Below are 16179 nucleotides of genomic sequence, written 5' to 3'. Positions count from 1 at the left end.
GCAACGAGAGGATCCCGACGTTGGTATCATCTATAAATGGATTTCAGAAGATCAAGAAAGACCAAATCGATCATTAGTTTATGATAAGAGCCCAATTGTAAGGAACTTATGGCTCTCATGGGCACAGCTTGAATTGACTGACGGTGTCTTATACAAACGGCATATGACTAATAATAAACTAACAACAACCAAACAAGTCGTCGTCCCATCCGCACTCCGTGATCGAATCTTAGAATCAAACCATAAGTCTGTTCTATCGGGGCATCTTGGAGTAAAGCAAACATTCAGTAGGATTCAGCAGAAATTTTACTGGATGGGGATGAGGGACTCTGTAAAACTGTACATCGGAAATTGTGTGAAATGTGGTGCCCGAAAGCGTCCGACTTCCAAACCGAAGGCCCCTCTTGGCGAATATAACTCTGGATTTCCTATGGATCGCATCGCGCTGGATATCATGGGACCATTTCCTGTTAGTAACCAAGGCAACCATTATGTTTTGGTAGTGGGAGATACCTTTACTAAATGGATTGAGGCCTATGGAATCCCTGATCAAACTGCCCGTACTGTCGCCAACATCGTTGTTAATTAATTTATTGCTAGATGGGGCATACCTTTGGAAATACATTCGGACCAAGGGAAGACTTTTGAATCGCAACTTTTCCAACATGTTTGTAAATTGCTGGAAATAACCAAAACAAGGACAACTCCATACCATCCATCATCTAATGGAATGATTGAAAGATTCAATCAAACACTTGTCAATATGATATCTGCTTTTGTCGATAAGAAACAGGAAGAATGGGACATGAACTTATCGCTCTTGACTGCTGCCTACCGTAGCACCATTCATGAGACAACTGGATTTTCGCCAAATTTTCTTATGTTGGGGCGTGAGGTTAGAACCCCTATTGAAATTGCCCTTGGTGTGGATAATTCCGACGTCAATGACTATGACTATGACGAGTTTGCCTCAAATATCGTTTCCACTATGAAGGATGCATACAATATAGCTCGTGAGCATCTGTCCTCACAAACCCAGAGACAGAAGAGGGACTATGATTCTAGACTATCAGTGAACACCTACCAGCCAGGGGACTTACTCTACTATCTAGACACCACAAAACAAAAAGGACTTTCTCCTAAATTAAAGTCTGCTTTTTGGATGGGACCATGTATCGTTACCAGAAAGCTAAGTGATTTGGTGTCTGAAATCAAATCTCAACAGAAGGGCAAACTTAAAGTCCTTCACCATGGTCGTCTCAAACCCTTTCGAAGCACCGATATCCCAAAATGGGTAAAAGCTAGAACACGCTGACAAGGTGAGGAATAACATAACTCTTTCAAACACTGCTTCTACTGGCACGCAGACTAGTGTAAAAGACCTTTTTACCCCTCGTCGATCAAATAGAAGACGAGCGGTTATTGACAAGTTTGGACTTTAGAACATGAAACTGTGTACCGTAGGTTATGTAGATTTGAAAGTGTCATTGTATAAAAGTCTTTGTTCTTTTTCTGTCTCTCCCTCTCTCTCTTATTCTCTCCTCCATCTACACTTGCTTTTTTTTCACAGTCTACTCCACTCACGACTTTCATCCTCTTCTCTTGTTCTTTCATTACTCATCCCTGCTTCATTCTTCTTCAATGTGTAAAACTGTAATTCACAAATAATGTTTTCTGAATGAATTGACACCTGGATGTTATTGTAATTTTTGTGTTGTAATCAGGCTAATGAAGTTCTATTGTGCTATTAGCATAGGTTCTTTTGCCAATTTTATTTATGTTGATCACACCAATATGTTATCTGTTTGCTATTCATACGATTGCAATATTAGAGACCATCATTTTTGGTTTTTGAATCACAACCACAGCCCACGTGCCTTTTCTCCTAATTTGTATATTCGTTATTTATGTCAGTTTGTGTATCAATATGGTTCTTTTTTTTTTTTGCTATTGTGTGAAATTTGATATTTTTTCTACCACAATATGTTATTGTTATGTTACTGATAGGTCTGCAAAAGCAATTCTTGTTAATCAAATTCTGCTCTTCTTTACTCTCTCTCCTCTCTCTCTCTCTCCAGTATCCATTCTTTGGTTTTTTTCTCATATCATTTCATCAATTCTCTTGCTAATATTCATGCCTTTGTCTACCTTTTCCGTTTCACTCTATTCTGTCATCTTTCCCCCCCTTTGAATATGGAGTGTTGGACTGCTTGTAATAAAATAGTAGGAAAAAACAAAAGGAGGGAAAATACTAGGCTTAGAAAATACTATAGGGTTCTTGTATCAAGAGCATATTTGCACTTTTCAGTTATACATTTTCTGATGATTACTTTGCATATTTTTCGGTTTTATATTTGAGGTTTCATGTGTACTTTTCATTATTTTGTTTAATACTTTTTATTGCTTGTGTTGTTATTTCGTTAAAATTTAACCAAAGGCATATTGCCTGCTCAGTGTTATATATCTTTGTATGTCATGATCCAGTTTTTGGTGTACTTTTGAGATTATTTGGTGATTCAATTTGCTGATTTCCCTATCACAGTTTTGCTTATATTGTTAAAGTTGTTTTTTGCTTTATTTTCTTCCTGCTGATTGGAAGGAAATTGAGAATATGTTACATACAGTAGTGCCACACATGTCATATTATTCACATACTTTTAGTGGCTAGTTTCATGTTGGGAACAGTTTTATGGTGGTCATTTTATGCGTTTAGCCTTCATTGGAGATCATTAGGCGGTGCTGCACCATCCCGAGTTTGCTCAATCTCGAGATTTTAGCCCGATCAGCCCTCTTCGCGATTAATCTCGAGATTCCAGAAACCCCGTCTGCACCATCCCACGAGGAGCTATATCTGCTCGAGCGAGGCAACAAGCCCGATATTCCGGGCATGCGCACTTTCGGATCTTGGAGTTTCAACGGCCCGCGCTTTTGAATAACTTCCCGCGATATGCAAGCAATGAACTCCTTTCACTAGTACTTTCGCCGAATTCAACCGGTGTTATGCAACAATCCTTTCAGCTCAGCGAGTGAAGAAGTGATGTATTCTTCGTGAAATATGATGGCGGAGTAGGAGGCAACGACAGAGAGAGAGAGAGAGAGAGGGAGAAGGAGGAAAGAAATGCTATTTGCTCACATTTTGCGAAGGAATAAGACAACACTGCTGTCAGTGTTGTTATTGAATATGACCATCGTCGATGCGATGAGCGCCTCCCCCTTCGGTCTGGTCTCTCCCGGGGTCTCTCCCAAAATCCATTCACTGGTGGGGACACCATCGTTGCTTATAAACGCTATTCGCATGTATAAAGTTGACTTTCGCACGTGTTTATGTTTTGACCAAGGCGGAAGTGGAACGCGAATTGCATTATGGACTGACGTCATGAATAAATTACCCCGAGTCCAATCTCGAGTGCGTCTGCACCGACGAATTAGCGGGATAATTCGTAAAATAGCGCGCTATTTTGCAAATAAACCCGAGTTGACTTGGGATTGCAATCTCGAGATTAATCCTACGAACTAGCGCGATAATTGCGTCTGCACCGCCAACTATCTCGAGATTTTTCAGATCGGGATAATTTGCCGGATCAGAAATAGCGCGCTAATTTGAAACTTCGGGATGGTGCAGACGGCCCTATTGTGTCCTTTCCTGAGACCCTTTCCTCATTTTCTCCCTTTCTCTTTTCACTATTTCTTTCTCCTTTCTCTAACACTCTGCGCAACTTTCCAATTTCTCATCTCCAATCTTGTTCATGGGTCTGGTTCTCTTTTTAAAGAATTTCTTTGTCACTTGCTACATTTTTTTAATACTACATAATTGTCAGAGTTGCTACTCTGCCTGTTTGTATATGTATAGTTGTTTTTATAATGTTATCATGTTCAGTTATTTCTATGTATGATCTATACTGCATATTCCACAATATCTTTTTATTCTTGCTGTTTTCCTTCCTCCTTTCCCTTTTCTTCATCTTAGTTCATCCTTCTCTCGCTCTTTCCTTTCTCTATTATATTCCCATTTCATCGCTGGGGACAGCGATATCTTCCGTGGGGGGAGAATAGTGTCACGCATTTTGGTTGATGTTCCAATATTCTCTTATCATGTTTATGTATGTAATTGCATTCTTATGCTTTAATTAGTGTTTATTATATTAGATTGTATTCGACTCATTTATGCAATGAATGTCTTGCTAAGATAAATTGTGAATGTCACTTTCAACTTGCCCAGTAACCTGCACACAGCCAAGCCCTCTCTTGTACTGTAAATTGATCAGGGTCAAACTCTCCTGATTGTCCACTCTGTATTCTCTTCGGCTTTCCTACCTCTTTCAGAAATCGCTAACAGTGCATCTCCCTTCTTTGCGACCTTGCATCTACTTTCAGAAGTTTTACTCTCCTCACTTTCTCTTTCTAGTGACTTTCAACCCTCCTCACTTTCTATTTCCAGTGACTTTCAACCCTCCTCACTTCTCCTTCCAGTAACTTTCATCCCTCCTCTCTTTCCCTTTCCAGTGACTTTCAAACCTGTGTAGTTCTCTTTAACCTTGCGACTACTTTCAGAAACCTGTTCTTGTTTATTACCTTGGCTAAACATTTATGTTCTATAACTCCCTCCGCGTTCTCTCTCCTCACTTCGACTTTGCCCTGCCCTTCAGACTTCTCTCCCTCAACTCCTAATGTCCAAATTCCTAGTTTAACCTTGTGGTCAGTGTATTGGTCGTTATGTGCTTATTCTATTATTTTACTTTATCCCCCCCCCTCTTTCTCTCTCTCTCTCTCTCTCCCCTCCCTGAATCTGGCTTTTTGCTGTGTGTTGGGGATGACCTTCATGCTATGTCCAGAAAGTGTATATAAGCAGGCAGCATCTCAGTCAAGTTCTATAGTTTTTAGTTCAGAGTTTTTGAGTTTAGAGAGTTTTTCCTTCATGATTTCAGTCGTACGTATAGTTCAGAATTATCACAAGTATCTCAGTTATCATATTCGATGTATCGCTGGAGTTTGTTTAATTGTCATCATCACATACTCTGTTTCACCTTCATCAAGTTTTGAACATTAATAAACTACTGAACGTTAATTTCCTATGTAATGACTGTTATTCGCTTCGACTGTATTATTTAAGCTCTGGCCATCCTCGACATTAATTTTAGACTCTTATAGCGAGACTCGTAGGACAAACCGGGTCGTCGTTACAATATATCTCAATACCAGTTCAATTAGCATTAGCTTAACCTGCACAAAGGAATGTGGTAATGCCCTGGATGCCCTAGGAATTCCTGACTGCACCTGTAGGTCAAGGCTTAAAGGAAACCAAAACCCAAGAAGAGAAGTAATCTTATTGGAAAGAGTAAAATGAGAGGAACAATAAAAAAAAAGTTTCATCAAAATCGGTTATGAAATAAGCAAGTTATGGGAGCTTGAAAACTCTTGTTGTACTTTCTATGGGCATCCTCAAATTGGCAAACGTGCTTCAAAATGGCTGATTTTGTGGACAACTCTCCATTTGTTTTGTACACAAATTTTCAGATTTTCCTCATTATCTTTCAAATTGCATCTTGCCTCGTTCTGAGCACAACATATGTCATGGGAAAATATAATCCACACCATATATGTCAAGGTCAGGGCGAGATAATGTGAAATATGTAAAATAAAGGGGGAAATCTGAAAATATGTGTATAAAACAAATGGAGAGTTGTCCACAAAATCAGCCATTTTGAAGCACGTTTGCCAATTTGAGGATCCACATAGTAAGTACAACAAGACTGTTTAATCGTCCATAACTTTCTTATTTCATAACCGATTTTGATGAAACTTATTTTAATTGTTCCTCTCATTTCCAATATGATTGCTTCTCTTCTTGGGTTTTGGTTTCCTTTAAAACCCTATTTACTTCTGACAAATTTATACAATGAGACAAAAAAAAAAAAAAATGATGAAAATGGGCCTAACCCCTTTTGGAAGTGAGCTCTTCATATCACAGTTCCCAACTTCATGGCAACATCAACACTGAATGGCTGAAACCATGGGCACACAGCTCCCACACTCACACCAGTCATTGTTCATTATGTTCGGAGCTGGTACGGTGTCAGGTCCGGGTGGCGGCACCTGCGGGGCATCTGCTGCGGTGGCTCGGGCTTGTCGATGAATCATTAGTTCTTCTTCGGTGTACATCGGATGAAAATTGTAACCATGAGGACCCTTCCATGACCTTAAATTTCAAGATCACTACATGACAAAAAGAGTTGAAAACCCGCTACGACAAAAGATTTAAATAAATTTGAATATGTAACATAATTTTAAAAACAAAGAAAGTTTGAGTGCAATAATTTCTTTATTTTTTTTCCTTTGATATTGCATTAAAAAAGAAATTGCTTTTTAGTTTAATAAATGTTAAAGTGCATCTACATAAGTATTCTATTTTCAATTGACAAAATAATATTAATTATCATGAGGGCGTTCCCTTTATTATTCAATTAGAAGACTTCTGTGTGTAGTCCGGACCATACATCACAAATATAGCTGGGAGGCCAAACAATGGCGGCTTCCATGGGTGAGAAAAATGGGTTTAATCAACTGCAATTTTCTCTGCGATTTGGTATCGGGAGACATGAACGATATGTCATTAGAAAGGAAAAAGATGGACCTTTCTTATGACATTGTTTTATTTTCTGCCCTGGATTTCCCTTTAATCTATCAAACAGGAGACGATCTTCTTGTGATCTAACCATCCACTTTCCATTCATGATTCCTTTTCGATTTTGGAAGAAAAAAAAATCAATAGCAGCATGACGTATACAGTTCTAACACAAGAGATGGTCTTGTGGTCCTGCCATTCACTTTCCATTTATTTATTCCTACTCTTGTATATTATTTCTTCATGGTTGCCGTTGCTTCTACCAAGGAGATGATACCTCCTTGTAGTATCCCATAATTAGTAACTATCTGAAATGAAATTATTGGAAATGGTTTTTTGACTGATTTGAGTAGGTATGGCTGTCAACATTTACCCCAAAAAAGTTAGGAGGAATAAGGGTTGGGGAAAGTGTTCTTTTTTTCAAAGTCAAAGGTCAATGACCTTTTTAAATATACTGTATTATGGTAACTCCCCGATAAAATATTACAGGTTGGTGATCATGGTGTCAAAATGCACAGATTCTTACAAGAAGATCAAATAAGATCAAACCAAGCACCTACAATGCTCATTCACCCATAAAATTCAAAGTCAAAGCCTTTCAAAGGTTAATGAACTTTTGTTTACATTATATACCATTTACAGTGTAATGGTATCTCTGGGATAAAAAGGCACAGATTCGTGATCTTGGTGTCAAAATGCAGAGGTTTTTAAAGGATGATCAAATAAAGTATAAATTAGTACCCAGATTGCACATTAAACAAAAACATTCAAGGTCAAAGCCTTTTAAAGGTCATTGATTTTTTTGATATTTTATACCATATACGGTATAATGGTATCTCTGAGATGATAAGGCACAGGTTGGTGATCTTGGTGTCAAAATGCACAGATTCTTACAAGAAGGTCGAATAAAATCAAATCAAGTACCTACAATGCTCATTCATCAATGAAATTCAAGGTCAAAGCCTTTCAAAGGTTAATGACCCTGTTTACATTATATACCATTTACATTATAATGGTATCTCTGGGATGAAAATGCGCATGTTGGTGATCTTGGTGTCAAAATGCAGAGGTTCTTACAGAAAGGTTTTAAAATTAAGTAGAAATTAAGTACGCAGAATGCATATTAATCCATGAAGTTCATAGTCAAAGGTCAATGACCTATTTTATATAAGCTATTTATCGTATAATGGTATCTCTGAGATAAAACGCTGCATGTTGGTGATTTTGGTGTCAAAAAGCAATTTTTGAAAGAAGATAAAAAGGCGCAAAATAATCATAAAGAATTATCATTCACCTTTGATTTCCAAAGCCAAAGGTCAAAAGTTAATAAATATTTATATATCCATGGATGATCCCCCCCAAAACAAAAAAAAAGAAATTCACATTTTTATTTGTAAATGGTAGAAAGAAAGATACCTATTTGTAATGAAAACTTGGATGTTTAATAATTTCACTCTATATTAAGGATAAATAATGGCCAAGAAAAATATATTTATGGGTTAGAGGTCAATCAACTATGTCAATAACGTCAGGGAATTTAAGTAAATAGGTCGATAACTTGATTGTGGCATGTAGGTATATATTGATTCTGAGGAGCTAGCATATTTGGTAATGATTATGATCTTGCACAGGTCTACTCTAGACCCAAATGATGTGATCTTGAGTGAGTTAAATCTATGGTTTTCCAAAGTATTTTACTTACTTAATTCAGTGCTCATCCTGTCTAAAATGTCAGCCACATGGTGGATGCACCTTTATGCACTTATCCTTTCCATGCCATAAATGGTGGCAGTGGAGTCAAGCACAATCTTCAAGATATCCATGGAGTAAGACGCAGCAATATAGTTCAACCTTGTTATTAGATAGTACTTCATTACATCAGCTATAATCTCTTATACAAGAATGTGGTGATCAGGGAAAAGAATTCTATGGTTTAGGTGATTAACTACCTTTGCTCTTACACATATTTTTCTTCTAATTTTTTTCCTGTGGAAGGTTTACGTCCTTTCTTAATCATCATCTCTGCTACCATTGTAATGGCCAACACTACCTGTCCTCCTTTCCGACCTAAACCTTGAGCTAAAATAAGCTTGCACTCAAAAGTCACAGACTGGGATGAATGATTATGATCTTGCAGAGGTCTACTCAAGACCCAAACAATGCGATCTCGGGTATTTCACGCACTCCGTAACTCTTTCCCTCTAAAACGTCAGCCACACGGTGGATGCAACTTGATGCACTTATTCTTTCCATGCCGCGGATGATGCCCTTATAATTGTTTTGCATAGTCTTGTTTAAAAATTGCTCCAACTACAAATCAAAGGGCGTGATTTATGCAAGTTTACATGTCATGTATGAATGTAAGCCTCAGCCCATCATAAACACAGAATTGCAACATGTGATTCGATTTGCTACATTTCATGATTATTTACGCCATGTACCAAGTCAAAGAATTACTGCGCAACCAGTTAACCTCATGACGTTCAATACTTGATGTCACTACATGAAATAGTTAAGGTCATGTAGCAACTTGAATTCATACTGGTTTGAGTCATGTAGTAATTTCAATTAGTACATGGCCTAAACAATTAGGACATTTAGCTCAGAACTGACTCCAATAATTATGACCAATTCATCATGACCTCAATCATTTGATGTAGCGACATCAATCATTTAACAACAGCATGCTCATTTGATGCAGGGTAATTCTATTTAATTATTCGAATTGGAACATGTCATTATTTAGGTCATGCAGCAATTCAAATTACCACCTCAAGTAAACAAATGTAATATGTAGCAAAGGGAATTACTACATGACGTAAAGTCACAATAAAGTTCTGTTTTTGATGGGCTCATGCTTCCATATGTTAACCCTAAATAGACTGGGTTATTTTAATGCGGGGGGCTGATTTACAAGGGGTAACATGTTCAAAATGGTAACTTATTCTTGGATTATCTGTTGGCATAAATGTGCTTGAATTCCTACAAGAATGATAAATTATGTTGACTTGTCAGAATATGACCCTGCCCCATTGTAGTTCTACTAAGCCTCAATCGGCTCTCTGGCTCATCTTGAGAAGCCGCAGTTCATTAGAGAGTTTGTTCTTGGCTACCTCCTTAATTAACTTTTTATCCACGTCAGGATAACATGAGGCAGCTTTTTCTGTGAAAAAAAAAAAAAAACACATACAAACATACCATTACGATAACATAAACAACAGTAAATTAGCAAATGTTTTGCCACTATCTAGATCTCTTTGTACTTGTACATACCTGAACTGCCATGAGTTCCTTGCAGTCATCTTGTTTCTGTTTTTTTCAAGAAAAATGGTTCATCCTCAAGGCCTTCGGAGATGATGTGTGACCCGATGGTCTTGCTTTTAATGCAAACTAATATTTTTGTCCCCCACAAGACAAAATATTTAAGAATGGCAAATAATTTACAATGCAAACAAATTATTACAAGCACATATTGAAACTTTTTTAATTATCAAAACGAAGAATGAATTACAATTCTCCTTATTTAATTTAATCTCTACAGTCACTCCCTAGTGAGAATGCAACATTATTAAACTGTCAAATTTATTAAATACAACTCATTTGGACAATCCTGTTGCTGCCTTGGGAAAAGGATTATCCAATTTCTTCCCAATGATTTTGAATTGTATAACTGCATCAGCATAATAATATTTGAACAAGCATGAACAGAGGATGGAGTGCATTTTGTCCGGGCCTGGTACATGTTGTACAAAGACTTTGGATATAGAATATAACAAGAAAATCACCAAAGATTTCACTCATTTCTCTGGATTAATTTAGGGTTTAGCGATTTTGCCACCATGGGCATTTGATGACGTTCCTGTTAGGGAATGTGAGGCCATTTCTTCACTGGAAAACGCCTTCACCATCAGATCACTGATGTATTAGTGACGCTTGTTTGGTACTTCCTGAGGCATATTTCGGTGACAGGTCCTGCATGCATACATTATAATGGCAAGAGAGGAAAAATTTTATATACGCACATATAGCTGCATACTGATATGCAGGAAAACAGTGTTAACCCTTACTTTACTGGGCTATTTCAGACCAGGGTTTTGCAGGGAGTCAATAGAGGTCTTGACTGCTGATTGTGCCATTTCCCTAAAATTGCACGCATGTTTTATTGGTTATATATAGTTCTTTTTTTACGATGCACTGTGTGAGGGACTCTTTTGCGATGATAAACAGCCTAAAATGATTCCATTCTAACCAGCAAAAGTAAAAATAATCATACATTATATATTTGTTACAAAACACAGTTGCATTGACTTTGTACCCAAAAAAATGTTTTTAACCATTAGGGGTCTGATGTGCACTCAAAATGATAACATAATTTCGAAAAGCGCATATCTTGGGCATTGTAAATTTGGTCCCCAAAAATGCGCAAGACTTGAAAGGAAAAAGTCATTGAGCGGTGCGGTCAAACAAATTTGTGCGGCAGGAGTAGTCACAAAACTTGTCAAGGAGTGAAGGATATAATCTAAAAATGTGTTTGATTAAATAAATCATTGATTGGATGTGAGAATTTTGCTTGGGTGTCCAAAAAAAAAAAAATTATCCATATTTTGTCTTGTTTATATAAAACACCTTCTCAAGCAAGGATATGGGTGTCAGTAAGCCTTCTTATATCCAATTACTAAATATATATATAGAAGTGCTCAAACAGCTAACTTAAATAAATGTAAAAACATTACAGAGGGTACTTAATAAATGCATTTACATTTTTATGGGTAAAAATACATTCAATGACTACTATGCTTTTGCAATACTGTAATGTTTGACGATACTTGATTATAGTTCACATTACTGCCCCCTTACCAAAGCTGAAGACTAGCTTTTATTTGTATTTCCCATGGATCTAGCTTTTGTGTCTGGTTTGAATCAAATTCATGCAGAAAGAAAGAAATGAGCAGAAGTCATACAAAAAGAGGACCTACAGAAACAAGGACTGTCACAGTTGTCCTTGATCATTCAGGCAAGACAAAATGGAATATGCGGCTGCATGCCACTACTTCTTTCTTGTTGTGGGGGGGGGGGCGCAGTGTAATATAAATCACGAGATAAATTTAAACTACACGTATACTTACTCCTTTCGGTGAACGTGCATTACTGGGCATTCCAGCTGAGCTTGATGAAGGACTGGTACATGGAGACGACTGTGGAGTAATTGGAGTTCGTACTGCTGTCATCTTTTTTAACAACTCGGGGAGCTCTGGATGAATAGAACACATATTTTGATAAGGTACCTAAATTTTCACACTAAATTCAGAGCATGTTAGATTGAAAACTTATGATACTTCACAATAATCTGAAGAAAAAAATGAAATCTTCGTAATGCCTCCCGAATCTAAAAAGATGTCTGCACCTTCCTGAAAGTTTAAATTTCTATCTGTAACTAGAGAAAAAAAATCTTATATTCAGGCAAACAAATAAAATAGCATTGTGTATATTAAAGGTCGTGTAATGACTCACTGCTACATAACATACCATCTCTCCATATTACAACAAGTAGTTTTATTATGAAATGTCCAAAGTAATAGAAAATATATTAAAATTTACCATTCAAACATGCCACTGCAGCAACTAAGCCTTCTCTTTCTTTGGTCACCTTGTCTAATCGGCACTGAAGTGCAGCATTTTGTTCTGTTAATCTGGCGAGTCCAGTCTTCTCATTCTGCAGTGAATATGATCAAGTTAACAATTTTTATGGAAACAAATATTGATATATCACAATATTAGACAAATTGATATACTGACCTATGAAAGATATATCAGATCTCTAACAATTCAGCTGCATAGACACACCAATGAAATGTAACCTAAAGCTGTTTAAATCATAATATACATGTAAATGAGTATTCAGCAACATTTTGAATACATCAACGGGTGTGATTTTCAGAGGCATATCATTTCATAGTTTTGAAACATTAACATTTCTGGTAATAAATTCTAACATGAAATAGCGTTTGTCCGAAAATGAAGTATGGTTCTTTAAATTTTCGGCAGTGGTGGACCGTGACCCGAGGAGACAAAACATTGTAGGGGCACTGTATTGTACATGTAAGTGAGCAATGCTGTGCCCCTCCAATGCTTTGTCTCCTCCGGGTCACGGTCCGCCACTTATTTTTGGACTAACGAACCTTCAGAATAAGAAACATCCCTAGTGTCAGCAGGCTGTATTGTACATTTCAAGGATTGCTCTACTCCTGTTCTGTTGTCCGGTTTTTGATTAACCACCACAAACGTTACTTTAAGTCTTACCGAAATTTATGTTTTCTTCTTATCTGGTTGAAACCCAGTGTCAGAATCAAGGTCATCTTCAAGAAACCGCAAGGGTCGCCTTGATGGCCTCTTAGTTCTGGCAGTTGACTTGCTTGTCGTTGCTTCGTCTGACTCCAGAAGCTCATCCCGCTTTTTGATCAGATCTCTGTCTCGTCGATATGAGTAAAGACTATCAACACGGTACTAAATAACCGATCTGATCGACGTTTTTTTTTTACGAGCAGCATCTTTTTCCTTCGTTTCTTCTGTGACGATAATTTTGATTGCTGATATTGAACTGCTTGAATGCTATCTCAGTCCTCATCGGGTATAGTGTTTCTTTCATCAATCGTCAGGAAGTCATCTGGTGTTATGGCGGCCTCACAATTCCTGTTGAGAAGCATATGCATCTCTCTAAATGCTGCGAAGCGCTCATGCTTCCATCTGTCCTGCCTTGTTGAAGGAGAGCTTCGAAAGCAGAAAAGCAAACTGATTCTTGCTCATCGTGGCACCGAAGATGTTATTCCAAACTTCATGATCAAAGAGATGAGCATATATCAATCCAATCAATGCAGTAACTTCTTGTACGTTGGTTTCAGAAACGTAGGTGATCTTACTATTTCTCAGTTCTTCATTTTTCTGCTCTCAAAATTCACGTATCTTCCTGTTTGTCTCCCTGACAATTATATCCATCATATCATAGTCTATGAACATGACTGTCCATGCATCAAGTGGTGTCTTTGATCCTCTGGTTGTTCGATTCACTCCTGGGGTCCCCCTAAGAATATTCACATTGGTCTGTCTTCCTCTTTGTTGTAGAGGCTTGTTTTTCCACTGCACACTTTGACCTTGTACATTTCTTGTTGGCTTCTGGGTTACAACAGTGTACTCATTTGGGATATTTCACTTGTTGTAGTTATCAACTTGTAAAGCAGAATCGATATCTTTCACAGCCCTTCGCCGAAGTCGGACATGGCGATTTGGAGGTATTAAAGGGGGGCTCATCATCAGATTCGACATCTTCCATTTCTACATCTTAGTCAGAATCCGAAAGTTGTCCAAGCACTTCATCAAAGTCGTCTTCATCATCATCGTATGTTGCATTTAGAATCGCCATCTCTAAATTGAGCTCGGTGGTCTGCTCTTCATTGCGTGTAGATGGTTGATTGGGCTCAACATTTTTTTCCTATAATGTAAAGACAAGTGAGAGTAAAATATTAGATCATGTGTATACTATTTACAAGTGATATGAGAGGATATATCAACAATTATTTAACTGAGTAAAATGGGGTGTTTTCACTATTACAGTTTCAGAAAAATAGTATGCTAAAAATAAACATGCTGAAATAATGCCAAGGCATATTCATACTAAATTGTGAGATGAAGATAACACAAATTATATTCTGACCTTTCTCTTTCTTTTCCTTGTTACAGTCCCTGAAGACGAACCTGTGATGTGACGAGCACAATAAAAGATACGTCTTGACTCCAAGAGATACGGTTGTAGAGTGTCTTTATTAAGGTGCCAATTGGCTAGCATAAATGTATCACATCTCAACAGGAGATGGCGCAATACAAGTATCCAGTATAAGTACATACATTACATCCCCCTTCCCCTGGTGTTACAATCATGAATGACATATCAGAAAGTATTAGGAAAGCGATTTATAAGCACAGAACACAGTCAATATAAATCTTGCTTTGTTCGTGTAGTAAACATAAACAATAATATTACACTTTCACTTGAAGTTTGAAAACATGACAAAATTGTTATTATGCAGTAACATTTGTTGCCCTCATCACCCATAACTGTAAAGAATTATGGTCCTCTTAACTCGCTTATCTATTTATTTATAATTCATCCATATACTTATTTCTTGGAAAACACAGCTTTAATAGTTACCGCTGTCGAATGTGACGATTTTAAATGGTACACTTACAGACATACAACTAATACTAATTTGTCAAGCAAGTTACATGAACAGAAAATATAATACATATATACATTAGACTTGTTCCGCAAGGAGGGAAGAAGAAAGATATTGAGAATGTGTGTATTGTAGAGAAAATGAGGAATCTCGGTCATAGCAAAGGAAATTATGCATTTATGATCATATTGATATAACCAATCATGTTCGAGATGATTACAGACAAGGAAAAAAAACAGCATTAATTTGCCTTATATAGAAACAGTACCCGTAGGCATTAAACGTAAACAGTTCACCAAGTAAATGTTGTAACTCTTCAGTCCAACTCATATTATTTACATAGTCAAGCGATCGGGAGGCCTCGATACCCGGCCACTCCTCGTAGTGTATGGTGCGGTGTGGATGTGTGTTGGATTTGGGTGTGGACGAGCATCGCTTGGGATTGGCTGCGGTTGGTGGGCAGAAAACGCTTCCGCGATTGGTCTTGCCCGACGCTCCATATTTTCGCGCTCTTTCGAGATTCGGATATCTCGCCTGTTCCTCCGAAACTCACCACGTGGTGAGTTGATGAGGTAGCTCCTTGGTGACTCATGATCATCGATAACGCGACCCTGGATCCACTCGCTTGGGCGCGCCTTGAATCGCACCAGCTGGTCTGGCTCGAGATGTGGGAGGTCTTTGTTTCTCGATTTGGTATCGTGATACCTTGCTTGTTTACGCTGTCTTTCGGACAGCAGCTGTCCCGCCGGAGGGACAGCGTGCGGCTTTAGCAGCTCGATGGGACATGGGAGCTTGCTCCGCAATAGCCGACTGTTTAACAGCTGTGCAGGAGCATGACCATCAGTCCCATCGATGGGCGTGTTCCTATACTCAAGTATGGAGTAGAACGGGTCTTGTTTGCCTAGCTTTGCCTTTTTCATGAGGTTCTTAATCGTCTGAACGGTTCTTTCTGCTTGGCCATTGCTTTGCGGGTACATAGGACTTGATGTTATATGGGTAAATTCCCACTGGCGTTCAAACTCTTTGAATTCTGAGCATTTGAATTGCCGGGCATTGTCAGTCATCAAGATGTCGGGAATACCATTTCTAGAAAATATTGCCTTCATCTCTTGAATGACTGTATGCGCCGTCAGATCCTGAATTAGTTGTACTTCCGGAAACTTAGAGTAATAATCAACCACCAGTAAGAAATTCTTTCCGTCCAGATGAAATATATCCGCTCCTAACTTAGCCCACGGGCGATTTGGGATTTCATGTGGCTTTAAAGGCTCGCTGCTTTGTGCATTTCGATTGGCCTGGCATACCGAGCACATTGCTACAGCCTCCTCT

At 38.0% G+C, this 16179-nt stretch overlaps 1 protein-coding gene across 1 annotated transcript; it reads left to right on the top strand.

The window, feature by feature from the left end:
- Nucleotides 1-763: 763 nt before the first annotated feature.
- On the top strand, nucleotides 764-1315 carry LOC135155571 (uncharacterized). The gene has a single exon (XM_064105061.1). The coding sequence runs from the start codon at nucleotides 764-766 to the stop codon at nucleotides 1313-1315; it is 552 nt and encodes a 183-aa protein (XP_063961131.1).
- Nucleotides 1316-16179: the final 14864 nt, after the last annotated feature.

The sequence above is a fragment of the Lytechinus pictus genome, chromosome 9 (assembly GCF_037042905.1).
Source record: "Lytechinus pictus isolate F3 Inbred chromosome 9, Lp3.0, whole genome shotgun sequence".
Taxonomy (NCBI): domain Eukaryota; kingdom Metazoa; phylum Echinodermata; class Echinoidea; order Temnopleuroida; family Toxopneustidae; genus Lytechinus; species Lytechinus pictus.
This window is presented reverse-complemented; position numbering and strand designations above follow the sequence as displayed.

Excerpts from the sequence above, each read along its gene's own strand:
- LOC135155571 (XM_064105061.1), top strand. The coding sequence starts at position 764 with ATGATATCTGCTTTTGTCGATAAGAAACAGGAAGAATGGGACATGAAC.